General features: G+C 47.1%; 1 protein-coding gene across 1 annotated transcript in view; it reads left to right on the top strand.

The window, feature by feature from the left end:
- The window catches only part of SYAP1 (synapse associated protein 1), a 29,772-nt gene that overhangs the window by 4,823 nt on the left and 10,399 nt on the right, over positions 1–14,550 (top strand). Inside the window, exons 3-5 of the mRNA XM_059679751.1 lie at positions 838–904; positions 3,585–3,658; positions 11,361–11,500. Coding sequence (XP_059535734.1) covers positions 838–904; positions 3,585–3,658; positions 11,361–11,500 — 281 coding nt within the window. The remainder of the gene's footprint in view (positions 1–837; positions 905–3,584; positions 3,659–11,360; positions 11,501–14,550) is intronic.

Raw genomic sequence — 14,550 nt, 5'->3', positions numbered from 1 at the left:
TGTTGTGATTTAAGTAACCTTGGTTTTTATGTTGTCTAAGGTATGTTGATACTTTTGAGTAATACTAAACTTTTCATATTATGAGTTTAATTTTCAACTATAACACTTCATAATATATTTATGCTTTTCATGATTTGGTTAATTTTTTTAAAGTCTTAGCCCATTAGTGACAATCCTTTTAAGACTCTAATGGGTTGAGTTTGTTCATTTTTTCCAGTGGTGGATTTTATTTATGTTGGTAATTATTTGAACTGAGGAGGTCATCAGTTAAACTTTAGATAGCTTGTTATTTAGATACTTTTGTTGTATGTACTATTTGTTAGAGTGATTTGACCTATCTTATTTTTTTGAATAATACAAAAGTTCAGTTTTTAACTCATTTTTGCATTTGAAAAGATAATTTATCATAAAAAGAGGTTGTATAGTTGAAATTCAAAAATGTTGACAATTCCTTCTTTTTTTTAAATATATTTTATTGATTTTTTACAGAGAGGAAGGAAGAGGGATAGAGAGTTAGAAACATCGATGAGAGAGAAACATCGATCAGCTGCCTCCTGCCCACCCCCTACTGGGAATGTGCCTGCAACCAAGGTACATGCCCTTGACCGGAATCGAACCTGGGACCTTTCAGTCCGCAGGCGGACGCTCTATCCACTGAGCCATACCGGTTAGGGCAGACAATTCCTTCTTATAGATAGGGTGAACTATCACTTTTTTAGCATTTTCATTTGAAGAAAATAAAATATCTCAAATAGACTTCACAAATCTAGTTTGAATGGAGTTCTTTCCTAATAATAAAATTTTCAAGGTAATTTGACTCTATGTATTTTTTAACAGACCATTATAGGAGATTTTCAGAAGGAACAGAAAAAATTTGTTGAGGAGCAGCATACCAAAAAATCAGGTATAGTATAGGTTTGTTGTACGCGACTAACTTACCTGCCAAATTTTATTGAGCACTTACTACATGCCAGACATTTGGAAATAATCTCAATATACAGAAAAGTTGCAACAATAAAACTAATACAGAAAATAACCGTATACCTTCTACCCAGATTGTTAGTTTTCCAGCTTTAGGAAATTTAACATTGATATAGTACTCACATTCAAATTTTGTCATTAACCCAGTAAAATCCTTTATACATTTTCCCCCTCAACATAGCATCCAGTCCAGGGATTGCATTTTTTGTCACATTCCCTTAATCTGGAACATCTCCACAGCCTTTCTTTCTCTTTTATGACATTAGTGGCTTTGAAGAATACCCCTCCTTTCTTATTATTAAACTAGGGGCCCGGTGCACAAAATTCGTGCACTGGGGGGGGGTGTCCCTCAGCCCAGCCTGTCCCCTCTCACATACTGGGAGCCCTCAGGGGATGTCCTATTGACGGCTTAGGCTCTGCCCCTGCCCAGGCCTAATGCCTCTGGCCAAGGCTTTAGGCCTGGGCAGGGGACCTCCAGCTGCTCAGGATTGCTGACTCTGCCCCTGCCCAGGTCTAACGCCTCTGACTGAGGCGTTAGACCTGGGCAGGGGACCCCTCAGCTCCCCACGGTTGCAGGCTCTGCCCCTGCCCAGGCCGAATGCCTCTGGCCAAGGCATTAGGCCTGGGCAGGGGGCCCCCAGCACCCCGCGATCTCCCGCCCTGCCCCTGCCTAGACCTAATGCCTCTGACCAAGGCCTTAGGCCTGGGCAGGGGACCCCCAGCTTCCCGCGGTTGCAAGCTCCGCCCCTGCCCAGGCCTAATGCCTCTGGCCAAGGCATTAGGCCTGGGCAGGGGACCCCCAGCTGCTCAGGATTGCTGACTCCGCCCCTGCCCAGGCCTAACGCCTCTGGCCAAGGCATTAGGCCTGGGCAGGGGACCCCCAGCTCCCCACGATCTCCCGCTCTGCCCCTGCCTAGACCTAATGCCTCTGACCGAGGCCTTAGGCCTGGGCAGGGGACCCCCAGCTGCCCAGGATCGCTGACTCTGCCCCTGCTCCCTGCGATGGCTGGTTCCGCCCCTGCCCAGGCCTAACACCTCTGGCCAAGGCGTTAGGTCTGTACAGGGGACCCCCAGCTCCCTGGATTGCAGGCTCCACCCCTGCCCAGGCCTAACGTCTTTGACCAAGGCTTTAGGCCTGGGCAAGGGACCCCTAGCTCCCCGGACTGCCGGGAGAGCGGGTTGGGGGCGTGACTATGGGCGGACGCCGCAGCTGCCCCGATAGCCTGGGTCTGCCAGCCAAAGCGGGTCGGGGGCGACCGCCCTGCAAGCCCGGGTCTGCCGGCGAGTGATCCCTTGAGGAGAATTCTGAGGATGCGACTTCCCTGCTAAAAGAGTCTCCAACTCTGGGCAGGAGGAAATCCAAACTCCTCATCTTGAGGGGCTTCATGTAAGGCCCTCAGAATCTGGGACTTATCTTCAAATCCCCATCCTATCTCAGCCCGTCTCAATTCCATCCCATCCCGGTCCATTCAACCTCATCCTGGTTACTACCCACTCTCCCTGCAGCTTCAAAGAATTTACTAGTTTGGCTCAGCAGGTTGGGGGTGTGACTGCAGGCGGATGCCGCAGCCGCCCTGCAAGCCTGGGTCTGCCAGTGGGAGCAGGTCGGGGGCGTCCGCCCGCACTCACGCACCAACCCGCTCTCGCCAGTAGGGGACAGCTGCGGTCACGCCCCGCCAGCCCTGGGTTGGGTCGCCTGCCATCCATGTTACAGATAGCAGGCCTGGATGGCGGAGGGGCAGGCAGGATGGCGCTGTCCCATCCTGCCTGCAGTATGCAAATTAGCCGCCATCTTTGTTGGTGGTTAACTGCCATCTTAGCTGGCAGTTAATTTGCATATCGCTGTGATTAGCCAATGGGAAGGGTAGTGGTCGTACGCCAATTACCATGTTTCTCTTTTATTAGATTAGATAGACCATTTCTTATTTGAGTTTTGTATGATATTTTCTTGTGACTAGATTATAATTAGATGGCAGATTATGTGTTTTTGGCCAGAATACTGCATAGATAATGTGTCTTTCTCAAGGTATCACATTTGGAGACCCACAATGGCCATGTCTCTGTCGATGGTGATGTTGATTTTGGTCACCTGGTCAAGGTGTTGCCCAATTTCTTCATTGTATAATTCAAGTAATTTTTTTTTACCAAATACATACATGCATAAGATTTATGCATTAAGTCTGGGAATTATGCCCTAGCCGGTTTGGCTCAGTGGATAGAGCATCGGCCCTCGGACTGGAAGGGTTCCGGGCTTGATTCCGATCAAGGGCATATATCTCAGTTGCAGCTTCCCCAGCCCTCATCGGGGTGCATGCAGGAGGCAACCAGTCGATGTTTTTCTCTCACATCAGTGTTTCTCTCTGTCTCTCCCACTCCCTTCCACTCTCTCTAAAAATCAATGGGAAAATATCCTCAGGTGAGGATTAACAAACAAAAAAAAGAAGTCTGGAAATTATGATGGTCATATTTGGAACTCATTACTAATTTGCTAAAATGGTTGTATGGAAACGTGCTTATTTTTTCAAACCACGATTGCAGAGTAACCCTTGTAACCTGTTTGTTTGTTTTTTTCCTTTTCTTTTTGGCTGTTAAAAACCTTTCAGAAGCAGCAGTGCCCCCATGGGTTGATAGTAATGATGAAGAAACAATTCAACAACAGATTTTGGCCTTATCAGCTGTAAGTATCTTGTGATATTCTGTGTAGAAGTACTTTTTTCATATCACAATTTTATCTTTAGGAGATGTTTTTCTTCTATACAATTTTTAAATCTTTTAGGTTGTACATATCAACTTTCACTACTTTTTTCACTAACTTTTCTTATAATTTTTATTTATTGATTTTAGAGAGAAAGAAAAAGGGGGTAGAAAGAAAGAGAGAGAGAGATTTGTTGTCTCACTTATTTATGCATTCATTGGTTGATTCTTATATGTGTGCCCTGACCAGGGATCGAACCTGCAGCCTTGTTGTTTCGGGATGATGCTCTAACCAACTGAGCTACCCAGCCCGGGCTTTTTTCACTAACTTTTCATTTGTTTCTCCATGAGTTATTTTTTCTTAATGGAATAGAATAGCCTATTGCAAAGAAATTTTTTTTCAGCCTTAAAAGAATTCTTGTTATTAAGATAGATAATCTTTTGAAATATGCTATCATACAGCCGAAACCGGTTTGGCTTAGTGGATAGAGCGTCGGCCTGCGGACTGAAAGGTCCCGGGTTCGATTCTGGTCAAGGGCATGTACCTGGGTTGCGTGCACATCCCCAGTAGGAGATGTTCAGGAGGCGGCTGATCGATGTTTCTCTCTCATCGATGTTTCTAACTCTCTATCTCTCTCCCTTCCTCTCTGTAAAAAATCAATAAAATATATTTGGGAAAAAAATATGCTATCATACAAAGTTTCTAGACAGCATTCTCATTCTTCTGAATGAAAAGATTATATTCTAAGTTTCTTTTTAACTACTATATGTATTTGAAACTGAAATTGAAAGAAATAAAATTCCATATGCTAGCCCACAAAATTGGGATTTCAGAGTGAACATAGCATTACTAGTTAACAGTTGTGTAGACCTGATAGTTTCAGAAATCACTTTCAGCCCTAGCTGGTTTGAATCAGTGGATAGAGTGTCGGCCTGTGGACTGAAGGGTCCAGGGTTCGATTCCGGTCAAGGGCAAATGCCCGAGTTGCGGGCTTCATCCCCAGTGTGGGGTGTGCCAATCAATGATTCTCTCTCATTGATGTTTCTATCTCTCTCTCCCTCTCCCTTTCCCTTCCTCTTTGAAATCAATAAAAATATATTTAAAAAAAGAAAGAAAGTAACATCAATGATGAGAGAGAATCATTGATCCGCAACCTGGGCATGTGTCCTGACCAGGAATTGAACCAGGACCTCCTGGTTCATGGGTTGACGCTCAGCCACTGAGCTGTAACCAGCAGGGCTCAAGCTTTGTTTTTACCTCACTTTTCTTTTTAACTAGTCATAAATGGAACCTCAGTCTAGACAACAAATAAACTGGGCTTTGCCTCTCTTCCATTGCCCTCCCCTAGGCCATTTTAAGGTTTTTCTTTCCATTAGTAAACCTTTTAAAAACCTGAGCATCCATTATGAGTTCAGTGGGAACACCATGTATTGCTTACCATGTTACAGCCAAATTTGACACTGACGTTACACAACTGCTTATCCCTGAAAGGAATGGGAACAGTGAGTCATTATCATTTGAGGGCAAAAATCATATACTCACCAGTCAACTCTTCTAGCTCCTTTGACCCTCCCTCCCCCCAAACCTGTTCCTCTCCTTATCTTCTCCATCTCAGAATAGACTCCAGTTATTCACAAACCTAGGGGTCTTCTTTGAGGCATACTTCCCCTCCCCACTGCCCCCTGCCCCCAGTCCTTTCAGTGCTTTGTTCAGAATATAGCTCTAGTTCACTTCTCTGCCGTCACCACTGTGGTCCTGGTGCCATCATCTCCTACCCAAGGCATCCCAACTATTGTCCCCTCCTTGCACCTCTCCAGTACAAGCTTCCTTCAGCAGCCAGAGGGGTCCACTTATTACATGAATCACTTGGTGTCACTTCCCTACATAGACCCTTCTAATGGCATCTCACCTCTCATAGATTAAGATCTAAACTCCCTCTGCAGCTTCTAAGGCCCTGAGCTTTACACGTAGGCCTCTCCTCCCTCACGTCCCACTGCGTTGATTGCCAGCACTCTAGCCACGGTTTCTTTCCAGTAGACAACCAGGCCCATTAAGAGGCTGCTGTAGAAATCTTGGTGAAACATTGGGGGCAGTTTCAGGCTTAGAAATGTTTACATTGGAAGGTAAAATAACTAAAATCCATTTAGGCTCAGGTTCTTTATAAATGAGGAATTCTCAAAAACCAAAAATATTTTAAAAATCCAGCATGAGCAAGATGAGATGAAACCGGTGCGTTTGGTAGTAACATAAACTGTTTAGATCTTTCTAGAGGAAAGTTTGGGCAATATGTATCAAAATAATCCTACTCTTGGACCAGAAATCCCACTTCTAGGAATTTAGTTTGAAGAGATCACTTTAGATGAGAATCTTTATCAGAAAAGATTAGAAACAATGTGTTGACTACCAAAATGGGCCTGGTTGAGTAAATTATGGCTCATTCCGTGTAGACATAGCTGTTTTGGAGATGGGAAGATGTTCGTGACTCAGAGGGTAAAGGGAAAACAAGTGATCCGCAGCATGTCTTTCTATTTCGGTCAAATTATAATTGTGCAGATACTGTATGTATGCAGAGAGACATGGCCAGGAGGGTGTTCATGGGTTGTCCATGGATGGTGGGAGTTTTGACTCTATGCTTTTCTTTCATGTTTTGAATTTTTTAAAAACAGGTATGTATCATATTTACAAACAAAAGAGGTATTTCTTAAAACAAGAAATAGAATAGAAACAGTCCATCTTAATGGTTTGAGTAGTTCCCAATACCAGCTTTTTTTATTATTATTACTAGAGGCCCAGTGCACGAAATTCATGAACTCGGGGGGGGGGGGTTGGGTCCCTCAGTCTGGCCTGCACCCTCTCACAGTCTGGAAGCCCTCGGGATGTCTGACTGACGGCCTAGGCCCACTCCCCACTGGTAGTTGGACATCACTGTGGAGGCTGGAGAGGCTCCAGCCATTGCTGCTGAGCTTGCCAGCCATGAGCCTGGCTTCTGGCTGAGCAGCACTCCCCTTGTGGGAGTGCACTGACCACCAAGGGGGTCGCTCCTGCATTGAGTGTCTGCCCCCTGGTGGTCAGTATGTATCATAGCAACCAGTCATTCCGCCCTTTGGTCGATTCGCATATTAGCCTTTTATTATATAGGACTAGGGGCCCGGTGCACGAAATTCGTGCACTGGGTGTGTGTGTGGGGGGGGGAGTGTCCCTCAGCCCAGCCTGCCCCCTCTCACATACTGGGAGCCCTCAGGCGTTGACCCCCATCACCCTCCAATCGCAGGATTGGCCCCTTGCCCAGGCCTGACGCCTCTGACAGAGGCGTCAGGCCTGGGCAGGGGACCCTCATTTCCCCCCATCACTGGTTTTGCCCCCAGCCCAGGCCTGATGCCTCTGGCCCAGGCATCAGGCCTGGGCAGGGGACCCCCAGACCCCTCTGATTGCTGGCTCTGCCCCTTGCCCAGGCCTGGTGCCTCGGCCAGAGGCGTAGACCCCCCATCACCCTCCGATCGCCTGATCGGCCCCTTGCCCAGGCCTGACGCCTCCGCCAGAGGTGTCAGGCTTGGACAGGGGACCCCCATCTCCCCCCGATCACTGGCTCTGACCCCGCCCAGGCCTGAGGCCTCTGGCCCAGGAATCATGCCTGGGCAGTGGACCCCCATCTCCCTCTGATCGCTTGCTCCACCCCCCGCCCAAGCCTGACGCCTCTGACCCAGGCTTCAGGCCTGGGCAAGGGGACCATCATATCCCCCCAATCCCTGGCTCCGCCCCCCCACCCAGGCCTGATGCCTCGGCCAGAGGAGTTGACCCTCATCACCCTCCGATCACCAATCACCGGATCGGCCCCTTGACCAGGCCTGAGGCCTCCGACAGAGGTGTCAGGCCTGGGCAGGGGACCCCCAGCTCCCCGCAGTTGCAGGCTCTGCCCCTTCCCAGGCCTAACGCCTCTGGCCTAGGCGTCCGGCCCGGGCAGCAGGGACCCGTAGCTGCAGCGGCCCCGCGATCGCGGGCTTCGCTTTAGGCCCAGGCAAGGGATCCCTAGCTCCTGGGACTGCCAGCTTCGACCGTGCCCCGCTCCCATCGCTAGCTCCACCCCTACTTCCTGCTATCACTGGCCAGGGCGGCAAAGGCGCCTGATTCTCCGATCATGGCTGGGGGGCAGGGCAAAGGCGGCCCCAGGACCGCTTTTGCCCTGCCCCCCAGCTCTTAGCTCTCCCCTGGGTTTCCGATCACTGTCAGTGGCAGGGGGCTTCTTCTTGCTTTCCCTTTCGCCTCCCTGCATTGTCCCTACATATGCAAATTAACTGCCATCTTGTTGGCAGTTAACTGCCAATCTTAGTTGGCAGTTAATTTGCATATAGCCCTGATTAGCCAATGAAAAGGGTAGCATTGTACGCCAATTACCATTTTTCTCTTTTATTAGTGTAGACTAGGAGCCCGGTGCACGAAATGCGTGAACTAGGGGGTGTGTCCCTCGCCCAGCCTGCACCCTCTCCAATCTGGGACACCTGAGGCCTAAACCGGCAGTCGACATCCCTCTCACAATCTGGGACTGCTTGCTCCTAACCATTCGCCTGCCTGCCTGATTGCCCCTAACTGCTCCCCTGCCAGCCTGATCACCCCCAAACACCTTCCTCTGCTGGCCAATTTGGTTCTGATTGGTCAGTTTCTATGCCAGTCAGCGTCAAAAGCTTCGCCTCCTAGGCAGCCATTGGCTCCTCACACTTCACTCAGATTTGGTTCTGATTGGTTGGTTTCTATGCCAGTCAGCGTCTCTGGGCCTATCAATGGGGCCTGATCAGAAAGGTGGGGCTGATCAGCAGCCCAGGTGGAGGCTTGAAGATAAATGGAGGCGTGGCTGCTGGAGAGAAAAAGAGAGGCAAGTGCTGATCAACAGCTGCCACAGAGGCTACAGATTAGACCCTGCTTCTCTCTTCAGGCCTCTCTCCGGGCCTGATTCACAGCCCCCTCAGCAGTCAGTGCTGGGTCACCATACCTGCAGCTGCAGCAGTTAGTGCTGGGTCACCATGGCAACCCAGCACAGACTGCAGGACTGACTTCTGGTTAGTCGAGCCTCCGGTTATGACAGACCCAGGGTTTTTATATATTAGGATTATTATTATTTTAATATATCTTTATTGATTTCAGAGAGGAAGGGAAAGGGAGAGATAGAAACATCAATGATGAGAGAGAATCATTGATCAGTTGCCTCCTGTATGTCTCCCACTGGGGATCAATCTGCAACTGGACATGTGCCCTGACTGGGAATCGAACCGGGATATCCTTGTTTATAGGTCAATGTTCAACCACTGAGCCATGCTGACTGGGCTCCAGCAGCAGTTTTTTGCCTTAGTTATTAATGCTCAGTCTATAGGAAAGGGGGAGATTTGGAGACATCACTTTATACACTAATCAGCAGGGTCATGGGCCATGTCAGAGGAATTCCAAGCCACCCTCAGTCCCTAGGAAATGTGCCCTATACAGGGAAGCTTTGCCTTTGTATTTTTCCTTTTGTTTCCTTCTTGGCTAATGAGAAGTGGCTAACTAAAGAGAGACATGAATGTCACAGCTCTTCCAGGTTGGATGTAGTGGCCCAGGTACATTGGAGAGTCACAGTAGTGTCCTGTTGGAGTTCCATGTTATGTGCTGACTGTGGGTCACAGGCCATATGAGGATCTTCTGTGAAGGAGGTGCTTTCTTTAATACAGTCTTGGGTTAAATTTCTTTTTAATGAGACTCCAGTTTTAATACACTCATGACAAAATGTTTGTATGACATTTTATTTTTGTCAGTGTGTTGACTATACCTCTTAATGGATTGTGGATTCTCTAACCTTTAGTTTAAGGCATCTAAACCTGAGTGCAGCAGCATGAAGAATTCACTTAAAGTTGTTATTTGTCAGATTTTTTTTTTAAAATATATATATTTTATTGATTTTTTTACAGAGAGGAAGGGAGAGAGACAGAAAGCCAGAAACATCGATGAGAGAGAAACATCAATCAGCTGCCTCCTGCACATCTCCCACTGGGGATGTGCCCACAACCCAGGTACATGCCCTTGACCGGAATCGAACCTGGGACCCTTCAGTCCGCAGGCCGACGCTCTATCCACTGAGCCAAACCGGTTTGTCAGGTATTTTTAAAAGGAGATTGATATCTGGCAGGGCAAAGGAGAGTTGAGGGGAGCCTGTTATTCACTACTAGAGGCCCGATGCATGAAATTCGTGCAAGGGTCTCAGCCCTCACAGCCCCGGCTGCTGCCACCCTCTGCAGGGCATCAATCCTGGAGCCCCTCCATGCCCCCCCCCCCAAATCTATCGTCCCACAGAGGCTCCAGCGGCCCCGCCTCCCACCCACTGGTGGTTCCGGAAGGTCGTTCCACCGTTTGGTCTAATTAGCATATTAGCTCTTTATTATATAGGATCCTCCTGTCCACTGCAAGCATCCTAGCACCACACCTTTTCCATTGGAAACTTGCAGGAGGCAGTTTGCAGGAGTGAGCAGCTGAGAGGGTTATGTGAGAAAGGTGGAGGCTCTGCATAAGTTCATAGTGGCAGGATCTCTATATCTTGCTGTCCCTGTAGAGTTGTCACACCTGTGACAGTGTTCATCATGTAGAATAAAGTCCTAGATTAAAGTGGACAGAGCTTGTGAGATGCATAGCAGCCCATTGGGGTTGTACTGGATTGGGAGGAATACTTGACCCCGGAAGGGGAGGCCCGGAGTCCTGACCCTGCCACTCGCTATAGCACATACCCAACCTTAGACAAGCCATTTTGCTTCCCTGATCCATTTTCCTCATCTGTAAAGTGAGGATGGAAGTGCTCACTTCACAGTATTGTGACAAAGAAGCCAGAATGTCAGCTATGGGCCCAGGCCCTAACACTATGGCTGAGCAAAGACTTGTTGACTGAAGCAACAATAACAGGCCTTTTTCCAGCCTGGCCATGCTCTGTGAAGAAGCTGCACTATGTCTCTCTGTCACCATCACATTCCTGGGCCCTAACTGACCTGTGGAGCTTTGCAGACATTTGTCAGGCAGAGCCTAGGCCTTGGCCTTCTATAGAGAGGTGTGAGACGAATGCATGCATGGTCTATACACACTTGAGAAGTGAATTGCATGGTGGGTTTTGCTTTTCTTTTTAATATTTTTATTTTTAGACAGGAAGGGAGAGGGAGAGAGAAATAGAAACATCAATGATTAGAGAGAATCATTGATTGGCTGCCTCCTGCACACCCCAGGGGATAGAGACTGCAACCTGACTATATGCCCTGACTGGGAATCAAACCGTGACCTCCTGGTTCATAGGTCAACCACTGAGCCACGCCAGCCAGACTTGCTTTTCTGATATGACCACCATGGTTAGCTGACTTCAATTTTGGGTTAGAATGTTTCTAAGATTATCTACACTATTTTTCACATACCTAACAGTGCCCACTAAAACAAACGAGTTCATATGATTTCAAACTATATAATTTTAACTAATTGCATAATTGAATTTCCTCAAGGCTCTCCAGTTGAGACTTAAAAATATATGAAAGGATCGGTCTTTCTCTGCTCTCTCTGAAGTGGACAGGTTAACAATAGCTCAGTGGACTCTGCAGTGAAGTCTTTAGGAGAATTCAATATTCATCAAATCAGTGATGCATTGGTACATATTAATTGTGTTTTGTGGTTTTTCCCCTTTTCATCAAAGGACAAGAGGAACTTCCTTCGTGATCCTCCAATTGGCGTGCAGTTTCATTTTGACTTTGATCAGATGTACCCTGTTGCCCTGGTCATGCTCCAAGAGGATGAACTGCTGAGCAGGATGAGATTCGCCCTTGTTCCTAAACTGTAAGCACTGTGTTTGCAAGCCTGAGTGGCGCTGCTCATGAAACGTGTATTTGCATTTTCTTTCTTTAACAAAATATATTTTTATTGATTTCAGAGAGGAGAGGAAAGGGAGAGAGAGATAGAAACATGAATGATGAGAGAAAATCATTGATAGGCTGCCTCTTGTATGTCCCCTACTGGGGATCGAGCCCACAACCTGGTCATGTGCCCTGACCAGGAATCGAACTGTGACCTCCTGGTTCATAGGTTGATGCTCAACCACCTGAGCCATGCTGACTGGGCTGTATTTGGGTTTTCTAATGGCCTCAGTGGTGTGCACAGTATCAGGGAAGAATTATGGAATGGGGGCCAGGAAAGTCTCAGACTCTTTTCATAAAAATGGGCTCTATGGCCCTTCAGCACCATACACACACACACACTCACACTCACTCTCTCTCTCTCTCTCTCTCTCTCTCTCTTTTTCTCTCACACACACCCACACCCCCCCCCACACACAGGGTGCCATAGAATCGAAGAGTGGGACTTAGGAAATTTGGGGTGGGGCTGAGATGTGCTGTTTCCTCCCTGCTTAAAAGGTAGAGTGTGTTTAAGTTAACGTCTGTGAGGCCCATCAGGACCAGCTGCTGCCTTCCCTGCACTCTGCTCTGCTCTCAGGCCACAGTGTTCTTGTCCTCTTTCCCACCTGAGGCTTTTCCTCTGCCCAAAGGCACTCCCCTTGGCAGACGGCTCTCCTAGACACTAGAGCAAAGTGAGCCTGGAGCAAGTTACTGTTGCGATGGGGGATGGAAGGAAAGCAAAGGTGAGAGACATAAGTAAAATCAGAGTGTCTACGAAAAATTAAAGGGAAGATATCCTAAAACTTCCAGGAAATCTCCACCAATGAAGCAAAGAAAAAAAAATTCCTCTGTTATTCTGTGAGCAACAAACCAAACTGAGTTGGGGGTCTCAGACAGTTCGCTCATATGATTGCAAAGACAGACAGAAACTCCCAATTGGAGAGGGCTCCCAGATTGGAGAGGGTGCAGGTTGGGCTGAGGGACCCCCACAACCCCCAGTGCACGAATGTCGTGCACCAGGCATCTAGTTGAGTAATATAATTCTACTTTCCTACTGCTATTTCTGTTAGGGATGCTTTTAGAAATTAGGGTTGATTTTATAAGTCTTTATCAGTTAGAAATGCTTACTGAAGTATTTATAGATGAAAGGATCTGATATCTGTCATTGCCTTAAAATGTTCCAACCTCCTCCCAAAGAAAAGTGTTGTGTGCAGGGGAATAAGCATAGATGAAACATGACTTGCAAAATGGTGGCATTTCTTTTCTTTTATTTTTTTTAATATATTTTTATTGATTTCAGAGAGGAAGAGAGAGAGAGACAGAGAGAGACAGAGAGAGACACGTCAGTGATGAGAGAGAATAATCAATTGGCTGCCTCCTGCACGCCCTCTACTGGGGATCGAGCTTACAACCCAGGCGTGTGCCCTTGATGGGTATTGAACCCGGGACCCTTCAGTCCACAAGCCAATGTTCTGTCCACAGAGCCAAACCAGCCAGGGCAATGGTAGTATTTCTTAAAGTTAGGTCCCGGGTACGTGGCGCTCTTTTTTCTAGTCTCTCCACTTTGGTTGAAATTTCCATAATAAAACAAAACAAAAATGAGCCATCACACATAAATAAGGCGCTTTCCTTCTGACATGCAGAAATGCAACTTTGATCATTTGAGACACTTTTTCTGAGCAGAAGCCATCACTAAGCAGGAACAATTTAGAAGAGAAAACATATTCTCTGTATTGCAAAATGCTTTTTAGTTTATTAGCACTTCCCTATGATGGCAGTGCTGGCAAGAGACAGGGCCTTGTTGGTACGTCAGAGGCACCCTCTGAGGCCTTTACTCTAGTGACAGTAGGGAAATCACAATTCTTTCCTGGGACATAGACTTGTACGTATGCCCATTCTTTCCTAGAGGCTGTTCACAGCATACTAATGCCTTAAAATAGTCCTTGGAGCATAAGTGATCAAATAAATGTTTGGGATGGATTTTTATTGTAAGGCTCCTTAGAACCTTTACTATGTCATCTGCATTGTGACTCCCATCAGAGGGTAACCAAATATTTCTGCGGTGTGCCTGTGACTGCTTCTTACATCAAGTGGGAGAGGACTGCCCTAGCTGGTTTGGCCCAGTGGATAAAGCATCAGCCTGTGGACCAAAGGGTCCCAGGTTCGATTCCGCTCAAGGGCACATGCCCAGGGTTGCAGGCTCGATCCCCTGTAGGGGGAGTGCAGGAGGCAGCCAATCAATGGTTCTCTCTCATCATTGATTTTCTTTCTCTCCCTCTCCCTTCCCTGAAATCAATAAAAATATATTTTTTAAAAAAGAGGGAGAGGACTCTAGGAAAAGAAAATAATCCAGATGTTTGTGTGTGTTTGTTTGTTTTAAATATATTTTTATTGATTTTAGAGAGAGGAAGGGGAAGTGGGGAGGGGGGAGAGAAATATCGATGTGAGAGAGGAAAACATTGATCAGCTACCTCCTACACACCTCCCTACTGGGGATCAAGCCCCCAACCCAGGCATGTGACCCAACCAGGAATCGAACTGGTGACCCCTTGGTGCATGGGACAATGCACAGCTAACTGAGCCACATTGGCCAGGGCCAGATATTTGTTTTTATTAAGAGAGCAAACATTGCCAATGATCCACTGTAGATAGTACACTGTTCATTTTGGACATTTCATAGAGTTCAGAATTAAAAGTGACCTTGAGCACTAGCTGGGTGTTCAATGATTAGAGCGTCAACCTGTGGACTGAAGGGTCTCGGGTTCAATTGCCATCAAGAGCATATATCTTGGTCATAAGCTTGACCCCTGGCCCCCGGTCGGGATGAGTGTGGGAGGCAACCAGTCAATGTGTCTCTCACGTTGATGTTTCTTTCTTTGTCTCTCCCCCTCCCTTACATTATCTCTAAAGAATCAATGGAAAAAATAAGCTCTGGTGAGGATTAACAACAACAAAAAGTGACCTTGAAAATATTCAGGCCACTCACTACCTCAT

This window comes from Myotis daubentonii, chromosome X (genome assembly GCF_963259705.1).
Source record: "Myotis daubentonii chromosome X, mMyoDau2.1, whole genome shotgun sequence".
Classification (NCBI taxonomy): domain Eukaryota; kingdom Metazoa; phylum Chordata; class Mammalia; order Chiroptera; family Vespertilionidae; genus Myotis; species Myotis daubentonii.
The sequence above is the reverse complement of the archived record's forward strand: the minus strand, read 5'-3'. Positions and strand labels throughout refer to the sequence as shown.